The sequence below is a fragment of the Pan troglodytes genome, chromosome 4 (genome assembly GCF_028858775.2).
Source record: "Pan troglodytes isolate AG18354 chromosome 4, NHGRI_mPanTro3-v2.0_pri, whole genome shotgun sequence".
Classification (NCBI taxonomy): Eukaryota; Metazoa; Chordata; class Mammalia; order Primates; family Hominidae; genus Pan; species Pan troglodytes.
Genome location: NC_072402.2, coordinates 145816650 through 145840520, shown reverse-complemented (window position 1 = coordinate 145840520; position 23871 = coordinate 145816650). Strand labels below are relative to the sequence as shown.

The 23871-nt window shown below is 35.5% G+C and overlaps 1 protein-coding gene across 3 annotated transcripts in view; it reads right to left on the bottom strand.

The window, feature by feature from the left end:
* Positions 1–23871, bottom strand: part of SPINK5 (serine peptidase inhibitor Kazal type 5) — a 215166-nt gene that overhangs the window by 35396 nt on the left and 155899 nt on the right. For all 3 annotated transcript variants that reach the window (XM_063811577.1, XM_001160618.8, XM_001160674.8), the window contains 13 exons: positions 23055–23182; positions 20978–21041; positions 19967–20094; positions 18360–18423; positions 15096–15223; positions 13671–13758; positions 11531–11658; positions 10205–10286; positions 8943–9070; positions 8088–8169; positions 7616–7743; positions 3298–3346; positions 1130–1257 (listed from right to left, as the gene is read on the bottom strand). In XM_063811577.1, coding sequence (XP_063667647.1) covers positions 1130–1257; positions 3298–3346; positions 7616–7743; positions 8088–8169; positions 8943–9070; positions 10205–10286; positions 11531–11658; positions 13671–13758; positions 15096–15223; positions 18360–18423; positions 19967–20094; positions 20978–21041; positions 23055–23182 — 1325 coding nt within the window. The remainder of the gene's footprint in view (positions 1–1129; positions 1258–3297; positions 3347–7615; positions 7744–8087; positions 8170–8942; positions 9071–10204; positions 10287–11530; positions 11659–13670; positions 13759–15095; positions 15224–18359; positions 18424–19966; positions 20095–20977; positions 21042–23054; positions 23183–23871) is intronic.

The window sequence follows — 23871 nt, the reverse complement described above, 5'->3', positions numbered from 1 at the left end:
GGAGCTAATATTGAAGTTGAGATTCAAGGTTTAGATTGCAGTAGTGATTTAAGTCCAGTTAGATTCAACTGCTAATCTTTGGGGGTTGAACACAAGCCTAATATTCTGGTATTCTTGCCATTTTCTACTGACATATAGCATGTTAATGCTGGAAAATCCTTAGCATTTACTACATTTAGTCATTACCACAACACCAGCAAATTGAACGGGTGAGAGAAAAACCCTGGCTTCTTGAATTTCAGGCCACTTTTCTTCTAGTGCTCTACTCTGTCAACCTCTCCTTTTAGGGAATTGTATGCATCCACTTAAGGTTGGATCAAGGCATGTGAAAGTTAGGAGACATTAACTTTGCACCTCAGCAGGTATTATTTAAATAAGTATTTCTCTCGGCATTTATTTTAGGATTAAGTTCAGGAGCAGATTAAGAGCCTAAAAAGGAGAATTAGAAGTGATGATAATTAACTTCTATATTGTCCCACATGATGGAGCTGTGGTCACAGGCTTACCTACACCACTCAGCAAAACAAAGGCCTTAGAAGGCCATGAACCTGGCTTAACAAGGAGACATTTTAGTAAACATTAGGGCATGAGCCTGTTTCCTAAAGGTTTTACTCCACACTAAACCACTTATGAATGTTTGCATTATATAGTAATGTCCTTGAAAGGATAAATAACAATCCTTCCTATTCCATTTATTGTTCAGGCTATTTTAATAGTCTTTATGTACTGACCCCACAGACCTCCATCCAGCTGGCTTCTCCTTAGCTCCTATCTGAATAGACTAACAAATCATAAAATGTCAGGAGTGGGAAAGACATCAAAAAGATCATCCAATCCAAATCATCAAATTTCTGCTCTCTCTTTTTCACAAATGAAGATTATCAAGTGTTTAAAAAAACCATTAAATTGAGGTTTTTCCCTTGACTTAATTGGAAAATAGAAGGATAATTGAATAAATAATAGTATTGTCACTATATGATTCAATATTACTTAACGTCTTATCAATCTGCTTGTAAACCTTTCTAACATATAACTCACGGTCTATACTCTACACATGCATGAAGGATCTGAGACTCAGGGGCGATCATGGATGAAGAAATTTAGTGGGAGAGATGGGGTGGACACTCACAACACACTGGCACACATGGCACACTTGTTTCCATGCATTTTGCCATCTGGGCCACGGACAGGATTATGCTCCCTGGTGCATATAAGTGTTCCATTCCTCACTTGGTCCCGAAATTCACTGCAGATTTCCTGGGAAATGAAGAAAATATTTTCTCAGAGTAGTTTTCTATCCTTCCTGCATCTTTTCCTATTATGAGGAATATGTAACATAGAGTAAAAGGTAAAAATAAAAGTGATAACACGTAGTAGTAAATCAGTAAGTATTTACAAAGCTTCCGTCATCAACTCAAAATTGTCCCATCATTATAGCAGATCTGAAAATATTTACCATCAAAAAACATACATGTGTGTGTTGTGTTGCATAGCATGGTCTATAAAAGCTAGGAAAGATCAGAGGTGGGAAGATTCCATAGGCAGGCTTAGATGAGAAGCCCTCCTGGAGGAAATGAGAATATTGCTTACCTGTGATTTGTCTTTAGGGGTCTGAGAAAGAAGAGAAAAAACATGCTTAACCTAAGAAATAAATATATATTTTGTCCAGGTATGGTGGCTCACACCTGTAATTCCAACACTTTAGGAGGTCACTGCAAGGGTGCTTGAGCCCAGGAGTTCAAGACAAGCCTGGACACAATAGCAAAACTCTGTGTCTGCAGAAAAATTCAAAATAAAAAAATAAAATAAATTGCCAGGCATGGTGGTGTGTGCCTGTAGTCCCAGCTACTTGGGAGGCTTAGGTGGGAGGATCACTTGAGCCCAGGAGTTCGAAGTTGTAGTGAGCTTTGATCGCACCACTACACTACAGCCTGGGCAACAAAGACAGACCTGACTCAAAAATAAATAAATAAATTTAAAAAGACATATCTTTATACATAGAGAAGAGAATAAGTCTGATCCCTGGAGAAACTAACATATTTCTGGGAGTAAACTGATTTTAAAAAATTAAAAACCAGGAATGGGAGATGTGGATTTGAAGCAAGAGGATAAGAATAGGAGTGGAGAGAAGGAGGAATATGTTAATACCACTGGAAATATCTAAGAGGATTTGGCAGCTGATCAAACATAATGGATGAAAACACATTTTCAATTCTAAATGACCAATGAAAAGATAGTTTCACCTAGTAGAAACACTTATTTAAAAAAAAAAGAGTCAGTAAGAAGGCAAATTTTAAACTGTGTCAACTTTTCCCCAAGTAATGATGAGGTTTGTACTGTTGTGGCTATTGTTAAGAAATAGAATAAACAGGCCAGGTGCAGTGGCTTACACCTGTAATCCCAGGACTTTGGGAGGCCAAGGTGAGTGAATCACTTGAGGTCAGGAGTTTGAGACAAGCCTGGTCAACATGGTGAGACCCCATTTCTACTAAAAAAAAAAAAAAAAAAAAAAAAAATTAGCTGGGCATTGCGGCACGTGCCTGTAATCCCAGCTATTAGAGAGGCTGAGGCAGGAGAATCACTTGAACCTGGGAGGCAGAGGTTACAGTGAGCCCAGATCTGCGCCACTGCACTCTAGCCTGGGCAACAGAGCGAGACTCCATCTCAAAAAAAACAGAAAAAAAGAAAGAAAGATAAATCTTGTATGTAGCTATTATATGAGAATAATTCAACATCTCCACACAGATAAATTTGACTCTGCTATGTATAAAATTATAAAAGCATGGAGAGTGGAATAAAAATAACTGGAAAGTCAGAGGCCCTACTTAATAATCTTAATTGGGTGCAAGAAAACCAACACTTGCTCCATAGCTGGGTGGTGACAAAGCTCAAATATGATAATATATGTGCTTTCGTTTTGTAAATTGGAATGATTGAGATCTTATACTCTGTATTTGAAATAACAGAGATATGAATAATGTAAATTGAAATTAGTAAATGGCATAAGTTAATACTCTAACAACAAATCTAATAAAAGCCAAATACGGGGAAAATTCCTTACAAAAAGTTAACATTCCACTTTTTATGAAATAAACCTCAAAATTTGAATAATTGTGAAATAAAATTGGTACTCTGGACACTTCTAATCAAGACCCTTTTTGTTCAGGTTAAAAATGTTCTTCATTTATTTCAGGCATGAAAATTAAACAGAAAACATTTATTCTAATAGGATAAGTAAAGAATTATAAAGAAATGAAAAATGTCAGGGCACAGCATCAGCATTCCTGAGAATATTACCTTTGCAGCTTCTCTTTTAGCCTTTGCTCTTGCTCTTTCTTCTTGTTGACTGTAAGAAACCGAAAAGAAAAAGAGAGAAGAAATGGATTTTTTTTTTTTCTTTTTTGAGACGGAGTCTCTCTCTGTCACCCAGGCTGGAGAGCAGTGGCGCGATCTCGGCTCACTGCAACCTCCACCTCCCGGGTTCAAGCAATTCTCCTGCCTCAGCCTCCCGAGTAGCTAGGATTACAGGCACATGCCACCACACCCGGCTAAGTTTTCTGTATTTTTAGTAGAGATGGGGTTTCACCATGCTGGCCAGGCTGGTCTCAAACTCCTGACCTCATGATCCGCCCGCTTCAGTCTCCAAAAGTGCTGGGATTACAGGTGTGAGCCACCGTGCCCGGCCAGAAATGGATCTTAATATAGTAGACTAGATCCTTAACTTTCATAGCTTGATCATTTATTGTTTTGACTATTCTCAAACACTGCCAAATATCCACCCATAGTAGTTTATACTTTTATTAGACAATAAACAATTATGATTCACTCTACCTCAAGAGAGTGGTGTGCAAGAGAAAGCCCCTGAATTAGGGAGTAAACCTGTTTAACTTCCCAGTATATATACTGTAATAGTACTTTCTTATTTGCTGATTCTTTTGCATGTGTGATTACTCTTTATGGAGAGGTAACATTTATCTTCTGAGAGGCAGTATAGCATGGTGGTTAAGAGGAAAAACTGTGTTTTTTGGCTGCATAAATGTCTTCTTTTGAGAAGTGTCTGTTCACGTCCTTCGCCCACTTTTTGATGGGGTTGTTTGTTTTTTTCTTGTAAATTTGTTTGAGTTCATTGTAGATTCTGGATATTAGCCCTTTGTCAGATGAGTAGGTTGCGAAAATTTTCTCCCATTTTGTAGGTTGCCTGTTCACTCTGATGGTAGTTTCTTTTGCTGTGCAGAAGCTCTTTAGTTTAATTAGATCCCATTTGTCAATTTTGTCTTTTGTTGCCATTGCTTTTGGTGTTTTGGACATGAAGTCCTTGCCCATGCCTATGTCCTGAATGGTAATGCCTAGGTTTTCTTCTAGGGTTTTTATGGTTTTAGGTCTAACGTTTAAGTCTTTAATCCATCTTGAATTGATTTTTGTATAAGGTGTAAGGAAGACATTTATGCAGCCAAAAAACACATGAAAAAATGCTCATCATCACTGGCCATCAGAGAAATGCAAATCAAAACCACAATGAGATACCATCTCACACCAGTTAGAACGGCAATCATTAAAAAGTCAGGAAACAACAGGTGGTGGAGAGGATGTGGAGAAATAGGAACACTTTTACACTGTTGGTGGGACTGTAAACTAGTTCAACCATTGTGGAAGTCAGTGTGGTGATTCCTCAGGGATCTAGAACTAGAAATACCATTTGACCCAGCCATCCCATTACTGGGTATATACCCAAAGGACTATAAATCATGCTGCTATAAAGACACATGCACACGTATGTTTATTGCGGCATTATTCACAATAGCAAAGACTTGGAACCAACCCAAATGTCCAACAATGATAGACTGGATTAAGAAAATGTGGCACCTATACACCATGGAATACTATGCAGCCATAAAAAAGGATGAGTTCATGTCCTTTGTAGGGACATGGATGAAATTGGAAATCATCATTCTCAGTAAACTATCGCAAGAACAAAAAACCAAACACCGCATATTCTCACTCATAGGTGGGAATTGAACAATGAGATCACATGGACACAGGAAGGGGAATATCACACTCTGGGGACTGTGGTGGGGTGGGGGGAGGGGGGAGGGATAGCATTGGGAGATATACCTAATGCTAGATGACGAGTTAGTGGGTGCAGCACACCAGCATGGCACATGTATACATATGTAACTAACCTGCACAATGTGCACATGTACCCTAAAACTTAAAGTATAATAAAAAAAAAAAAAAAAAAAGAGGAAAGACTCTGGAGCCAAATTGTGTAAGGAAGACAAGAAGTACCTTAACCCCTCTGTGCCTTCCTCATCTTTAAGTGTGTGTTTAGGAGGAATAGAAGAGATAATAAAAGTACCTTTCTTATTGGAATGTTAAGAGCATTAAATGAGTTGCTACATGTAAAGCAATTAGAACAGTACCTGGTACAAAATAAAATAATTTATATAATTGTTATAAGAGATTGACATCATTATTGTCATTATTGAAAGGAAACTTTCCTTCCAAAACTACGCATATGATGGAAATGAAGTGAAAGTGATAGCTGTTACATTTTGGATAACTAACAGTGTTGCAAATTGAGCTTGGTGGATTGGATCTACAGCATAATTGGATATATAACACAAATAGTTCAAAATGTAGAAAAAAATTACATAATTTGTGAAAATGTTTTAATGTGTCCCAATCAACAAAATACTTGCACATAGATCAAACTAAAACTTTTTTAAAAATTGAAAAGACTGTTTTCACATGGTATGAAAGTGTGCAAAAACTTACTATGGAGGGTAGAATAATTCTCAAAAAAAATCCATCACCTTTGTTAACATATCTATAAAACATGAGGTGATAAAGGTTATTTCTTTTCAATAAAGAATTTATATACTTATGAAATAAACTGACTAAAATAGATCTAAAATTATGGGATTGTTCATACATCTTTATATGAAAACCGATCTAACCTTTATCACGAGTCTAAGTTGAGTAAAACATTTAAGCAGCATTTTCTTTCCCCAATGGAAAATTGTCTGAGGAGGCAGCAAAGATGACCACTAAGTGGCAGAATTAGTTCCTTGCTACTGAAAAATTAATGTAAGGGAGAGGAAAAAACAGGTTGAAAGATTTCACTAAGTGATTATACCCCACAACAAGAAATACATTAACTTTTTCTTCATCTATAAGTCCCATATCCTGTCCTGACTTTTCCATCATTCTGTTCTGGGCCTTAGTTTTGTTTTTTGTTTTTGCTTTTTATCTGGTTTCATATATTTCATATGGTTGTTGTGAAGATTAAATGAGATTAGGTAACAAATCTCTTAGCAAGCGTCACATAATTATATGCATTCAACAAACGTTTGTTGTGATAATTATATGGTCATGATCTTAACTTTCCTTCTAATAGATTTTTAGTGCTCCAAGCCTCAAATGCTGTGGGAAAATATGCTGGATTATATTGCTTTCTATATGGGAAGACTAAATAAATTAAGTCCTTTCTAAGATTCTTGGCACATGGGAAATAAAATGGGGTTTTTTTAAGTCAAAAATCAAGAGTTTAAGAAAAGCCTAGTCACGTTTTTGAAGGGCCGGCCATACCATGACATTCATCCTAAAGACCTATTTTAGGCACCCTATAAATAGGCTCGCAACTTCTACATAATAAAATCTCCATTCTTGTCTTTTTCTGCTTTATTACAAAGTTAATCTTCATCATGAGCCCAAATCTTTCTTCCTATAGCTCTTTTCCATTTTAATTATATTCCTTAAAATCACATAGAATAAGTAGGAAGAAAGATAGTGAACAAAAAAACCCATAAATTTTCCATGCATTGTAATATTTTATGTGTAATCATATGTATTTCCTATTTCATCTGATAATGTTTTCATAAAACTAAAAGCAATTAGTATAATTATCATGAAGTATTCTCTTCTCTGGGTGAATGATTCTAGGTTACTTTTTAAATGTCATAGAAGAAATTATTCTGCACCTCACTTTTTTAAGTTGTGTTCTTACTTGACATATAATAATTGTACATATTAATTGAATTCAGTGTGATGTTCGGCATATGTATACATCGTGATGATTAAATCAAGCAATTTACATAGTTGTCTCATGATACTTATCTTTTTTGGGAAGGTGTAAGGACATTTATAATTTACTTTTTTAATGTTTTTGAAATATATGATACATTATTATTAACTGTAGTCACCATGCTGTCCAATACATCCCATAAACTTATTCCTCCTGCTTAACTAAAACTTTGCACCCTTTGATTAACATTTCCTCATTCCCAACCCTCACCCTTCCCTACTCCCATTCTCTTGTAAGCACCATCCTACTCTCTACTATGAGTTAGCTTTTTTTAGATCCCACATATAAGAGACATCACACATTATATGTTTTTCTGTGTCTGGCTTATTCTGCATCTCTTTATATCATAATAGAAAGCCCTCCACTTGTTTTATTGTTGCTGTTGTTTGTTTTTAGTCCATTTAAATATGACACCCAAGACTGAATGCTACACTGAAGAAGAAAATGCATTATTCACAATGGTTTGAAAACTTCCCGTGGAAATTCCCACTGCTCAATCCTCAGACGCTATGGGGCTACTGCTCTACTCACAAGAAGGCCTCACACATGGAGCAGGTGTTGCCATGCATTTTCCCATCTGGGCCCTGGATGGGGTCATTCTCTCTGGTGCAAAAAAGCCGTCCGTTTTTCCTGGATTTGCGGTATTCACTACACAACTCCTGTGAAATTGAGGCAGGAAGTTGAAAGTGTTGAACATAGCCTGAATCAGATTGCAAAAATAGCTAAAGCTTGTACTTTTTTTCTTAAACGAGGATTAGCAATTGGCTTATTTTAGAATGATTAACTTTGAAGGCATGGATTTTTTAAGTGATAAAAACAATGAACCCAACAACCAAGAAATAGTCACATATGCACATGTATAACTGCACACATGCAAACACATATGAAAACACAAACTGTACAATTGTTTCATACAGTTTTAAGGAATGCACGCGTTCCCTGAACATGATCTGTGGATCCTCAGGGCCATATCCCTCTGAGTTGTTGGAGGATATACACTCACCTCAAAGGAAGCTGTACTCTTAGATTGTCTTTTGTTTCTTGATTCACCTTCCTTCTTTTTCTTTTCTTCTTCTTCTGCTTGGCTAAAAAAGGATGGTTAAGAAGAGATAAGTAAAAATCATAGAATCACCATATTAGAAGTGATCTCAAATATAATTTAATTTTACACTTAACAACGATTAAATTCTTTGAATGTGATGTGCCTAACCCTGTGCTTACACTGTGAAATCCTCACAATTGCATTACAAAACTATTATTATAACCCCAACATACAAATAAACTGACAGACGGAATGCATAACTCACCTGAAGATATAGAAATAATGAGTACAGACTTGGGATTTAAACCCTAGTCCAGAGGTGGTTTTCTAAATTTCCAATGCTCATTACTGTATCTCTAATGACTCCCAAGCCTTTGCTTTAATCTGCCTGTAAAGTCTGTACTTATATCATCCTTGGAATTCCATGGTAAATCATCCATCTTTGAAATCCTCAAACCGTTAGGAAGTTCTTCCTGGCATCCACTTGGAACCTGTCTTCCAGACCTTTCATTCTTTGGCCCACTGGCCTCACTTTTATTCACGGAGATAAGCTAGAACTTGTCCTGTTTCCACACTTAAAAGACAAAACTACTTGAATATTTCAAGATTATGACTTTCTCCTTGCTTAAGTGTGAAGTCTTGACAATCTTCGAAGGACATGGATTTTCAAATACATGTCTCCAATCAGACAGTTTCTCTAAATATGCTTTAATTCTTTCATTTTTATGTTGAAGTGGCCCTCCCATAATTGAACATGGAAATGAAATAGAAAGAACAAAATCATTCCTCCATGTTCCCAGCTGCAGGGCTACTCACAAGAAGACCTCACACATGGAGCAGGTGTTGCCGTGCACTTTCCCATCTGGGCCCTGGATAGGATCGTTCTCTCTGGTGCAAGCAAGTTTTCCATTCCTCACAAGCTTTCGATATTCACTGCAAAGCTCCTGCCGAGATAGAAGAAGTAAGTTGGCCATATATTTCATTTCTACTTAAAGCAGAAGGTTCAAACATCTACATTGGCAGAAACTAATGTTACATCTCTTTGAGCTGAGGATTTTAATTGTGTTTTTCTCAAATGTAAAATTCAATTCAACAACAAGAAAAACATCATATGCTAAGAGATAGGAAAAAATAAAACATAGCACAATGTACCCATATAATACAAGCAATATATAAGCAAATTCCACTATAATCTAAACAGAATAAGTACGAACATACAGGGTACAAGAAAATCTGAGAACTCAAAGGAAACCAGGGAAGGTGTCAGGGAGCAAGAAAAATTTAGGTGAGACTGTGGAAGTGTAGATAGGATTTGACTGGGCAAAAAAAAGTGAATTGGGAAATACGCACACAGGTTTATGAAAATAAAACTAGCTGAAAAACACAGGTAGGAAAAGACATGGCACATAGCAGAGCATGATTTTCTGAACGGAGATAAGGATACAAATAAGAGGAGAGATAACGGGATTAAAGCGTATCCTGTGTATGATGATGAGCTGCTTGTGGGTTTTAAGCAGAGCAATATTATGATCTTATTTACATTTTGAAACATTACTCCCACTATGTTAGGGAGACTGGTTGGGCAAGGGAAAGGATAGAATCCAGAGTGAAAATTAGGAGACTTTTATCATCAAAACCATTGGTGATGATAACTGAGCTAAGGCTTTGGAAACTAATATTGCAATATTTCAGGGATAAAAATCATGCTTTGGTGGGGGAATCAAGATATTTTTTATCTCAAATTAGATGTGAAATATCAGAAACTCATATGTAGAAAGCATACATGTAGAATTTCTCTGGAAAGTAGTTAGCAAAAGCTAACAGTCTATAAGTGATAAAACTAGAAGTAGAACTCAGTTTTTCAGCTTTTAAACAATTTTTTTTTTTTTTTTGCAGAGTTAGTTTTCAATCAGCAAGAACGGATCAATCTTCCCATATAATTCATCTCAATACCATCCCCAGATTGAAGAGTTAAGATATTCTGGGGATTTCTGCAGGGCAAAATCTCACCCTTTAGGCTCTTAAAATTTGTTCAAATTATAGCACCAAATAGGATTTATTGGATGGATTCCACTCACTGCATATGAGGTTGCTTTTCCAGATTCTCTTTTGTTTCTAGCTTGTGCTTCAGGCTTTTTCTTTTCTTCATTTTCTGCTTGGCTGAATAAGAGGGAAAAAGAAGCAGCTCCATTAGGAACAAACACATGCCATGATTTCTCCACATCCTTGCACTGTTAACTGTTCTCCCTCCTTAGAGTGGAACAATTTTGTCCCTTTATCACTGCATATCAATGAGAAGCAACAAAATATCCTCCAGGATAGTATGGTGCTATGATTTCTTCATAATGTCTGTTTAATGTTGAAAGAAAGATGGCAATAGTGGATCTGGGATACTTGCTTTCTGTAAATTAGTTTTCTTGCCCATAGTAAGAAAAGGAGCATGATCAATGTTCATAACAGAGGCACCAAAACTAAAATCATGGTGGCATAACCTGAAGGCTGAAAGTGGCCTTAACAAAGCACATCTACTCATCCCCTTGTTAATCAGAGAAGATGAGAGGTAGAGGGGGCCTTTGCTACATCTCAGGATATGACTACAACCAAGGTCTCCTCCCTCAAGACCATGGTCTATCTACCACACCATGTGTACCCTAGCTTTGCTTTAAACTTAAATATTTTGCTTACTCATAGCTGTTTCATCTAAAGGACAAGATGTGAGAAAAAAAACCCACAATAATTTCCATATAATGATAAAACAAATAAGCCTAAATTTGCTTTGTACAATGGAATTGCACAGTATGTACAGTTAACTGATGATATTTCAACCATATGTAGTTGTCAATCAAAACAAAGAAAGCCATAGATTCTAAATATAAGTTAAATACTTAATTTGAGCTCAGCCAAATAAAGTAAGAGCTATTGTAAATCTTGAAAGAAAACTGTCCATTCTAACTTATTGAGAAATATTGCATTACATAAAATAATACCCATTGTAATTTTATAGGAGTTTAGTGTTGTTTCATGGGAATTTTGACTTTATTCCATTTCTACATTAAGCGTCACCTTTGGACTCTTAACTCCCATGGAAGATGAGATACCTATAAATTGCTAAAACAGGCTAACGTGTGAAGTTTCAGGAGTAAGGGGGCATCTACTACTTGTACAAGTTCATGTTTGTCAGGACATTCCAGTACTAAAAGAGGGAGTGTCAGAGGAACAAGGCGTCTTAAAACAAATAACTCTAGGTACTTACTCCCAGCTCTATCACTGATATTTTCCATGTAATGTTTTCAACTCACTTCCCTGTCTTGAGCCACAGTCTCCCCATCTATGAAAGAAGCTGTTTCTATTAAATTACCTGCAAGATCCCTTCTTTCTTTGACATTCTAAAACTCTATACTCACAAGTAGGCTTGACACATGGAACACAAGTTGCCATGCATTTTCCCATCTGGACCACGAATAAGGTCATTTTCTCTGGTACAGAAAAGTATTCCATTCTTTGCCTGATTTTGATATTGACTGCAGAGTTTCTGAATAATGAATAAGAAAAAGTTGAGATATAGTTCTGTTTTCTATGTATGAATGTTAAATGTTATTTTACAAAGAAATTAAAAAAAGAGAAATTAAGGATGAAAAATAAAACTTTTAAGATTTAGGACCATCCAAAAATTGTGATATTTCTCTCCTTGTAATATCCATTTACATCTTCAATGAATGCTTAAGTTAGGAATATATAAATAGAAATATGATTTATTTATATTTATGTTCTTTATCAGTCAAATGGAAAAGATAAGTAATTGCAATATAAAAAGCTAAGAAATATAACACTAGTCTGAATTAAGTGTGTACAAGTACAATGAAAAGAATAATTCATGGAAGTTCAGGGAACTTATGTCTAAGTTCTATCTTGAGAATATATTCAGGAACATAATGTGGAAAAAGGCCATCCAAGAGGAATTAAATGGACAAACACACAGGGGTGTGAAAGAACATGCTATTTTGAGGTAATCTAACATATTTATGAATATAGTGGCTAAATAATTAGTTGGATAAAGAGAATAATATTTGGGAAATGGTCAAAAGGAGACCTTGAAAATCAAAGACCACTAAACTTTGAAAGGAATTTGGATATTACTTTCAGGCAATGGGAAAATTATAAATGTTTATAGCAGAAAATGGCAAAATCAAATCTTTGTTTTACAAAGGTTATCAACCAGATGTGTGGAGGATTTGATTAACTAGGGACTGAAGTTAGAACAGTAATTATATTATAAGAAAAGAGAGAAAGAGAGAGAGGGAGGAAAAGAGAAAAAAGAATAGAGAGAAGAAAAAGAAAAAGGAGAAAGGAAAGGAAGAAAGGGAAGGAAGGAGAAAAATTGGAAATAAATGATAAAATAGTAGTTGACAGATATTTGAATATCAAAATTAAAAGGACTTGGTAACCTAGGACCGAGGGGAAGAAAGCAGTTCAAAATGAGGCTTAAGCAGATGCATTGGTGGTATAGTGGTGAGCATAGCTGCCTTCCAAAATGAGGCTTAAGCTAGGTGTAGTGGCTCATGCCTGTAATCTTAGCACTTTGGAAAGCTGAGGTGTGAGGATAGCTTGAGAGTGGGAAGTCAAGGCTGCAGTGAGCCATGATCCCACCACTACACTCCAGCCTGGGTGACAGAGAAAAAAAAGAAAGAAAGAAATTGTCTTAAAAAAAAAAAAAAAGAAAAGAAAAAAAAAAAAGAAAGAAAGAAAATGGAGTTACACTGGCAGAGGGTGGCCTGATGGAGTGGCTTACTTAGAAGAACTGTTGACTGCACATCATAGAAGTCTGGAAAACTGTCTGTAAGAAATAAGTTAGGGTTTCTATAAGAAGTGAAATGGTCTGAATATACTCTAGAATATCTTCAAACATTGGAATTTTATAGCATCGCTGACTCGTGGAACCATAGTTTTTGTTCTCATATTCTATGACATATGAAAACAACATGGAGGATGAATTAAATCTTGAAGATTGAGAAAGATGGAGACCAACAGTGTACAGACCAGGTACGATGCCAATACATCAATGCAAAAGAAAACTATTAAGTGTCTGAGCTAAGAGGGTAGCAGTAGAAAAACAGACAGGTGACTAGTTAAAAGATACTTAGAAAGCAGAGAACAGTATAATTTAAAAGGAAGCACATTAAAATTCAACATTGATGTTGTTTTTGAAGTAAATACCTTCACAATAGCTACCACACATCGAAGACTACATATCACACTTTGAATTCAGACAATGTTTTGATATTTCACCTTCATTTAGGAGTGCAAAACTATATTATTAATGTGACTTGATTAATTGCCTCCATATACAGCTAGAAATTGTAATGCCATAATTTTTTAATCTAAGTTTCATAAAATAATAACTAGAAATTAGTTTCCAGCAAACCTACTAGTAGTGTGGAAAATATTAAACAATATTGAAAGTGCATACTATGTAATATGCACTCTCTCACACACACACCCCCCACACACACAAGTTGTAACTAGATTGATCAAACTGATTCTCACCACAATTTCTCTTTTAACTTTAGTTTTTTCTTCAGCTTTTCCCAAATTTTGATCTGTTTTACTGTTTTCCTCTGAAAAACGCCGCTTGCTGGAAAAAGTAAAATAAATGAGTAGAGATGCTTCCGATCTTCATGTTACAAAACAGTCATTAGGTACAGATGGAAAAATATCTAAGTTGTCCTGAGTTTTAGTACAAACACTTTAAAAACACCTCAAATCCCCAAAAAGGCCCTTTAATTTCACCTTTATACCATTTACTTCCACTAAAATGATCTTTTTTCTCATCTCCCTTTCTTAAAAGAAATTTAAAACTCTCCAGCTTAAATTCTACCTTTTTGAAGAAGACATTCCAGTTCCCAAATACAAATGAGCACTATGTCTATTGCTGTCTTTTTGTATCTGAATAGTCTTCTCTTATACAGCAGTTTTTATTCTATTTTGCAATATATAAATATGTGCACATGTCCATGGCTTATTTCTGCTACTGAACTTAAGCTTCTTGAGAGTGGGAGATCTTCATTCATATCTTCATTCATTCATTTAGTGAGTAATTATAGTTTTTTGGGCAAGTGTTGGCTGGGCCCTGGGCATGCAGGAGTATATGATACAAACACATACCCTGCCCTCTTGTAGTTCTTGAGGCTGGTAGAAAAGACTGAAAGTCAACAAATACTTGGAGAAATAATTGTATAATTGCCAACTGTGATGGTGGTTAGAAAAGACAATTACTAAGGATTATGAGAATTTAATTTCAATTAGGGAAGGACTTTAGGAGTTCTTATCCAAGGAAAGATAATCTGAAATGTAATCTACAAGAGGAGGGGACATCAGCTGGCCAAGACTGGGAGGAACTGGCATAGGACAGGACACAGGAAAGGGCTTGTAGAGCTCGAGAAGCCGAAAGTGTCATGAGATGTCATCTAAGACATTTTCATAAATGTGATAATTTGTATGTTGTGAGATTTGCCCTTCTCCCAAGGTCATATGTCCCAGATAAAAAGATAAGAGTAATCCAATTAATGTATAAACCTGAAGTATCTGAGAGTGTTGCATCAACACTGTTACCATGGGGTAATTACTGAAGAAAAACAATCGAAGTCGTGGTACCTGCTTTTACCCCCATTCTATACTAGAATTAGTTCACAAAGAGTTTCACATAGGTCACAGTCACAGGGGAATGTTAAGAAGTGTGCTATGCTGTAAGTCAATATTTCAACTGGAAAATGGAATCCATTTCTCTTCAGAAATAGACAAACATCAGTAGTGCCTGCTCACTAGGTGGCATTATGATTTGTGGAGGGCATAAAACTGCTCAGATGGTTCTCAACAACAAAGCTTCCTTTCAAAGTTATTTTTACTCATCAATCCAATCAATCTCCACTCCCACCCTTTGAATCACTCTGAAAAAACAACTTCTATACTCACAAAATTTCAGCACACAGGGCACATTTGTTGCCATGCATCCTGCCATCAGGGCCACGGACTGGATCACTCTCCCGTGTACAAAAAAGCCTTCCATTTCTCACTTGTTTTTCATATTCCTTGCAAAAATCCTTTGAAAAGACAATTATATTTATTTTACTTCATTTCATTTCAGGATATTTTATTTTTTGAGACAGGATTTTGCTGCATTGCGCAGGGTGGATTGCAGGGGAATGATCATAGCTCAGTGAAGCCTCTAACCTCTAGGCTCAGAGATCCTTCCACCTCAGCTTCCTAACTAAATGGGACTACAGACATGCACCACCACACCCGGCTAAATTTTTTCCTTTTTGGTAGAGACTGGATCTCATCATGTTGCCCGGGCTGGTCTTGAATTCCTTGGCTCAAGTAATCTTCCTGCCTTGGCCTCCCAAAGTGTTGAAATTACAGGCGTGAACCAACACATCCAGCCAACAAGTAATTTTATTTACCATTTTTCTACTTTTTAATCTGGAAACTTTGTAATAGATTTATTACCACAAAACATCAGGTCTAGAAGTTGGCAAATACATACAACATATTAATGAGGATTACTAAGAAATAGTAATTATATTGTCAACTACTTGGCACTTGTATCTGTTATGTGGTATGTTTATTAAAAGATAAAAAAGAGCCTCGGAAAAAGTAAGGCTGACCAAGAGTTTTCTTGGATTAAAACTAGGTATTTCTTTTTAACTTTCAGATCAATAGGGGTCAGGGGATATCTTTCATGAGGTTCCAGCACAAACACAACAAAATGCAGCAGCCAAATCACAAAAAAAAAAAAGAAAAAAAAGTTGTGAGAAGATGAGATGTCTAAAAGTGACTTAATATGGATCAAGTCAAGAATAATCCAGCTAAGTTTGTAAGTATAAAGAAACAAGATGTTATCCAACAGTGTTATGCTTACTTTAGTTGATTTTCTCTATGGATCTGTGGATAATTTTTGTGTATTCTGCCTTCTTTATCCATAATAATTTCTGACATTGTAGAGAGGGAGTAGATCTAATTTCCTTTCACCCTCACCTTAGACAGATAGATCATCAAGACTGATACTGATTTAGAAAAGCTAGAAAGGAGTGACTTTCCCCCACCAAAAAAAATCCAAGAAAGATTTGTTTTCAGATTTCCTGATGCTTTGGTTCAATACTTTCAGGCTACTTTCTGTGTTTTGAAAACTCTACTATGTGAGGAGGGCTAAACTTTACAAAAAAAATGATACTCTAAGCTACTCTAGGCTTGGGGATCTCTATGTCATTAAACATTTTGTGGTGAGATATAGTACTATAATATGACCTACAAAAAATCCTGGTCTATAACTTTCTTTTCAACTGTGTGACCTTCGTCATTCAATTTCAGGCAAGAAAACATGGGCATAAAGAGCATGGCTAGGAGTCAAATGACCTGGGCCACTAGATTGTCCCTCTCACCCAACTGGGAGACCACAGCAAAGTCCGTTCTCCTTTGGAACCACAATGTTACTACTTCTACAATGAGGTTTTTGGAACAGATGCTCTGTAGGACCTTTTCTAGATCTAGCATTCTTTGGTTTTTTAAAAAATAATTCAAATTCCATTGGGATGCTTTAACAGAGAATCCTAACTGCTTCCTATTAAGAAGATATTTATTTTTGGAGGAGCAATGGATGTGCTCCAAACCTCATGGTTGTAACAGCCTAGAAATAGAGAAGCAGAAGACAGTCACCTGATAATCATAGCATGGTATAAAAAATTAATGCTCAGTGATTCTCGTAAAAGAAACAATGATAATTTCAGTTTGTAAGTTGTGATTCATCCAAGGAGATTCTGAAGAAACACTGTGTATGCAACCTAGTGACAAGTTAATTATAGGGAACATATTGAGCCATCACAATAAAGCAGTCCTATTCACACCATCATGCCCGGTGACCCCACCAAAACAATGACCCTAGCCACAGAGAGGAAGAGGGAAGTACAGAGACCTAATGAAAAACAAAGGAAAATAACTCTCTGTGTTTATGAAGTAATAAAATGTTAACTATCACAGGATGACCCAAAGTTTTAGACTGAAATTTAACAACCACCACAAAAGAATTCCTTTTCAATCCTTGGCAAGTGTTGCATAAACTGTAGATGGTTCTGAATACTTAGTTTTCCTAAATGTAAACCTTTAATACCCTATTTAGGTTGAGAGCTTTGCTTCATTAAATAAGCATTACGAACTGAAGGGCCAGCTCTTGACTACCAAAAGGTGGGCTTGTTTCTTCCTTTAGGAAAACATAAGCCCTACGATCTGCAAAAAGGAGTGCACTTGTATTAGTACAAAAGTGTGCAGGATGTAGAATCACAGTCCAACAGGAAGGTAAAATTCAGGTCATTTATCCAACCTCTTTACTTTGCTGACAAGAAAATTAAGGCCCAGGATGATTATTTACTTAGTCTCCCACACCCAGAGCATGGCAAAACCAAGGCTAAAACTCAGGCGTTCTGACTTCTCAACAAAAGGTTAGCCATTTAGCAAAGAAACTGCTATCCCTCTCATTGAAAGTAGGTGATTTAAGAAATCCAGGCTGCATTACCTTAAGTGCTTATTCAAAACTTTTTATACTAGATTGAATAATTAAATTATCAAGTAATTTCAAAAAAATAATTTTAAGGATTTTTTTAAAACACAATCTAAAAATTCGTCTTTTTTTTTTTTTTTTAAAGCAGAACCAAGACCTTTATAAATGCAGGTTTTTCTGAACAGAATAATCACAATGGCAAAGTGAATAACTTCAACTTGTGTCAATTTAATTGCACATAAAATGCACTAGTGGATATAGTGTTTAAAACACTCTCACTAATAATTTTTAAATTATTCCTGTTTAATTTATATTACATTGCCAATTTTAAACAGTTTATTCAGAGTAAAATGGGTTTACACTAAACCAAAAAGAAGGCTGCTAGAAATTAAGCAGAATTTGGTTTATACAAACTTTCTATCTTATATCTTCTTTTGGGGGCTAGAGGACTGGAGAAACACAGGTGGAAATTGCACATTTTGGGCCTTAGGTAGGAAATGCTGTTTTAAATCTGAATCTAATGATTAATATTCTAGGAATAGTCAATTTGGGGAATTTTGATATTAAGAAAAATATCTATATAATAATAAAAGACAATGACTTTATTTCATTACTCAAAGGTTTAGGCATACATTTGTTAATAAATATGGCCACAAGAACAAAATTGTGTTGGTGAGTCATTTTACCTTTTCAGCATTTCGTCGAATTCTAGTTTCACCCTCTCGCTTGGCATTTTCAGCTTCTTTTAAACTGTTAAGAAAAGTAAACAGTTGGTCAGTTTATGACTCAAATCATATTTTCAGTATCCTCAGTCCTGTGCTAAACACTTTCATATCCTCTGCTACGAATTGCTGAAAATGATCCTCTTACAAGACACAAGCATTTCCGTCTTCAATGCCTGAGCCAGAGAAATTGCCAAAGATAAGGAAGGAAAGAAAGAAAGACGGCAATAGTGGATCTGGGAAACTTGCTTTCTGTAAATTAGCTTTCTTGCCTATAGTAAGAAAGGGTGTGAAACTGACTCACTGACAGTCAATTAGAAGCTTTGTTCTGTAAAGCTGAATGGGTGTGACACCTTGATTGACAAACAGAAGATTGTCAGGAAAATTCCCTTTAACAGGCAGAACCAAGAGCTTTAAAATAATGCTGTGACAAGGGTGAAACCAAACTGAGCATTTGAGACATTGCCATCCACACCCTTAAGTATAACTTTGTCTACCTTGTAAAGTATTTGTTTGCTTTCATGTAAAAGTACTAAGTTGTTAATGAAAGCTACATTTGAATTGAGCTTTAAGCCCTTTCACATCTATCATTTGATTAGCGTCTCATTCCGGAGATAGGTGTGGCTATCTCAGTTCCACAGAGTAAGAAACCAGGAGTTAGAGAGGTCAAATTCCCCTTTTCACATAATGCATAAAAAGAAAAAAAAACCCTACAGAATTAGGGCAGATTTGAACATTGAGAGAACATGTCTCCTAGATAAGAAAGTGGAAATCAGGCTGATTTCCTGTCTGGAAACCAGTTATCATCACCGTTTTGTAAACCTGATTGGACATGTCCTTGAATTCTACAAGGACTAACTGTAATTTTCAAAGGCAGGTGTGACGTTTGCTAATCCGTTAAATCTCTGTCCTGATTTTAAAGTTCCAGTGATGTAAATATAGCAATTTAAGGTTTGCTGGCACATGAATTAGAGAGTCTAAACCTTGTTTAACAGCCAGAATATGAAAGACTAATTAGATCTTATCCACATCTGCGTCTTTAATGCCCAAGCACTGCCAGGCACTCAGATAAAGATTAACCCAATAGTCCTTCCTTTTGTAATGATCCGCGTTCCACTCTTTAAGCTAATACATAGATTCAGACACATGGCATTATTACTATTATTATTTTAATTAGCCTCACATTACTCAGGAAGGGTCTCTACATATGCCCAAATGAAGCAATGGATGTCAGACGACTGACCTAGATCATTCCATATGAAAGTGCTTTCTAAATTTTAAAATATTGTGCCTTATAAAACACTATGCATTTTCAAATTACTGTAATTTAAAAGAAATAAGAGTCTTGAATTTAATAACTAACATGACCACCTTATTCTCTTCTTTTAAGAAACTTCAATCAATGATAAGAAGAAAAAGAAAAGAAGCCTTTCTGTGAGAAAGGCTATTTCACAGTGTAAAGACAAAGAATTGCATGCTTCATGAAAAGGATTTTATCTCTCTGCAGAGTGATTCTCGGGACAGCAACCAAGTGCATCGTCATCAAGTCCACTGGGGATGATGCTACTTACAACAGCTCAGCACACATCGCACACTTATTGCCATGCGTCTTCCCATCAGGACCAAGAACAGGATCATTTTCCCTTGTGCATCCAAGTCTTCCATCTTTAACAAAGGGCCGAAAAGCACTGCATACATCCTGAAGAACAGGGAGAAGAACTTGAAACTTACCAAGATTGTAATGCTGACAACACTGTTTTCAGAAATTTTACTGAACTCAGTCCCTCTGACATTGCTATGGGCCACTTAGAGCAGTACCAGCTGTGTAGATGTAGCTCAGTAAGTACTCTATAATTCATGTGGTTAAATATAAAACTTTTTTACTTGTTTATTCATTTATTTAGTAAACAGATAACCTACTATGTGCCAGAACTCAGACAGAGCACAGTCCTTGCCATCAACTTGCTCCCAATCTCCTAGGTGATAAAAAGAGACATTTAAAATTGCATGATGCTAAATGACTTGGTGCAAGTCACCTCAGGTGCTCTGGAAGCTTATAAAAAGGGCATCAGACCTTGAAAATTAGGAAAATCATTCACCTGGAAAAAGACAAGTGTGACATGTACGAGATCCTTTCTTCCTTCCCCTTCCCCTACCATCACAGGCTCACAAAACTGTATCATAGAAAAAAAATCTATTTAGTTCAAATCTCATTTTAGGTTAAGTAATTTGTCCAAGGTCTCCAAACAGCAAGTGACACTGCTGGGGTTTTAACTCAGGCTAAGTGACTGAAGTGTTGTGCCCTTTCTACTACACATGTAGTTTCCTTTTTATTTCTTCTTCTTTTTTTTTATACAAAGCAGCAATAGATTGAAAGATCTAACCACCAAAGTAATCTGATCCAGTTTCAGAGACTATAATTAGCTTTTTCATATTAGTGGGCAGTACTGGGTATTCCATTTCACATAAAGCAAGAATTAATTCCTTCCAAGGCTCCCACCTAAGAAGGAAGAGGAGAGCACCTACTTACTATTTGAAGTTAGCCTCCCAGTATTTCCCATCACGCTGACAATTGACCTCACCTGCTCTGGATTACTGCTCTTACATTCCCCTTCACTTTTTACACCAATTTGGGACCCGGTTTTCCTAGAATCAAAAGTTAGTAGACACAGCAGTTTAATATCACAGAACTTCCCACCATTCAAACCTAACTGCTCTACATTGCATTGTCATTCTCCTTTACTGCCGAAAACAGCTGCCACATAGTATTATTTTATTACTTTTTCTAATAAAAGTCACTGTTTATAACTTCAAGTCAAAGAAATGTAGTTAACATGGAAGAGATGGTAAAGATTCAGACTTGTAAATATTATTTATAGAAATCTTTTTTTAACCTTTGTTTAGAGGAGGGATCCACACCAGAAGATGGGGCAAAGTAAAGCTTGTAACTGGATAATAGATAACACTCAGCACCCAAGGAACTTTGTTGTTTTAAATAAACAAAGTCAAATTTGTATTATCTAACATCCCACTATACTACTCTTTATTTGGGTTATGAAGACTAGTATTTTATTTTTCATAGAAAGTACATAAAGTCTTGATAATTAATTTTGTTCAGTCTCGTAGACCTTTAAAGTATATCTGAAAACACAGAACCGCAAATGTAAGACATATTTCCTAATTTGTAAAAAGTTAAAGCAGATTACAATGATAACATCTGTAAAACAATAAAAATTTAGTAAAAACAATATAAAGAAAAAAACTAAGTATTTAAAAGTGATAAGAAAAAAGTTATTTCAAAGGATATCAGCTGAGGGGCACTATAAAAATAAAATTTTCAATTTTATTGTAGAGCCTCCTAGCAGCTAGAGCTGCAAGGAAAACAACACAAGGAGAAGTATGATTCTCATCGCATAGTACAAAGTACATAGTACAAAGAAATATACCAGAAATTAGGGGAGAGAAACTTTCACCTGGACCAGAGATTTAAAGATTTATAATGGGATTCCCCACATAAGACAATTTAATAAGAATTAAATATATAGCATGCTCATACTTGTGCTACACAATATATATCTGATAAAAATCTGTGTGTTCTTCATATATCTACGTTTGTTTTCTGTTTCTCTATGTTGACCCTTGGTGAGAGTTGAGGACATAATTTTAAAGTGAATTTCTGAAAATACCATCCTGCAAAGGATGAGAGTGTTTTAAAGCAGTTTTATTTTGCTGAAAATATTTATTGCAAGGAGAGCTAAAGCTTGCAGGATCTCAAAAAGTGAATAATTATAATACCCCTCATTAGCCTGTACAAACCTTGGTTTTCATATTTGCAAAACCTTAAGACCAGACAATTCAAGATTGAGATCACAAGCCAGAACCCGCCAAGCAGGTATGTCATCTTGTTGGTGAAGACAATTGATAACCAAATCTAGCATTGAAGGTAGAGAAAGAACAAAACAGGGACAAGATATAGGACAGTAAGATGCCTTAGCTATTTGGTAAATGTTGAGAGATGGGAAGAAATTTAATATTGAAAGTCTCAATTATCTACTCTAATATTACAAATTATTAAGCACTTAATAAACATAATTTGATGATGAAATAATTCTCTGTGAAAAAGGGTATACACATAGATAAACAAATAGATAATAGATGATGGATAGATAGAAGATAGATGTGTGTATGTATATATATGTATATATGTATGTATGTGTGTCTAAATATATTCTATAATCTGTTATACATGATAATCATATAATCTATATCTTATAGATTATAAAATCATAAATCTATATTTTATTAAAATATTAAATCTGTTTTATTATATTAAAGCTATATTTTATTATACATTTTAAATATAAAATCTATAACATTTTATAGATTATGAACATATAATCTATAATCTCCCTATTCTGTCTACTTCATAAAGTGATAACCATCTGATAAATCATACATAAAAGTGCTTTGTAAAATATAAAGTGTTATGCTATACACCTTTATTTGTCTTAAGAGTAGTAAAAGAAGTGGTACTAATAATTTAGGAATGGCTAACTCCCACATAATGAATTGTTAGCTTAAAGACTGTAGGAAAACTGTGTCATGTAATTACAGAGAGAACACGTTTTAGGGAGAAAGCCTACTTCAGAGAATACTCACGCATTCTCAGCACACAGTGCACATCTGTTGTCATATGTTTTCCCATCTGTGCCACAAACAGCTTCATAAAAATCAGGACAGATAAAATCCCCATCTCTTTCTCCTTTTTTAAAATCATCACAATTCAGCTGCAAAAGACATGATCAAGGAACGTCAAAATATAAGATACAAAATAGTCCTTAGATGTATAAATAGATTAACATTTTAAGCCCACAATAATGTAAATTGCTGGAGAAGAAAAACATATCATGAAGGCTACAGTGAGCTAATAAATTTATGGGCAATAAAACATGATCCAAGAACAGATAAAATTAGATTTCAAAAGAAAGAATTTCAGTATTACTTCAGCCACTTGCTGTCTGGGTGAAGTAGGCCAAGTCACCACTCTGAAACTTGGCATGTTGTTCGTCTGTCCAATCCTGCCTGCCTTCTCCACAGAGTAGTAGTGAGGCCCAGTAGATTATGGATATGAAAGCTCTAAGTAAACTATAAACTACAGTAAAGTTTCTATTATTATAGATTAGAATAGTAATTAAGAGAAGGATTGCTTGTTTCATATTTCTAAGTCTGCCACTTAAGCTATGGGACTTGGACAAGTTATTTAACACCTCTATGCTTTAGTGTCCTCATGTGCAAAATGGTTATAATTTTGTCAAACTCTCAGGACTATATAGGGATTTACATATGTTCATTCATGTATAGCACTTGGAACAGTGCCTGACACAGAACCATTTATTGTTGTTGTTGTTGTTGTTGTTATTTTCAATGTTTTCTCTACTGACAAGCCAAGTAAACTAAACATCTTTTAGGTATGGCA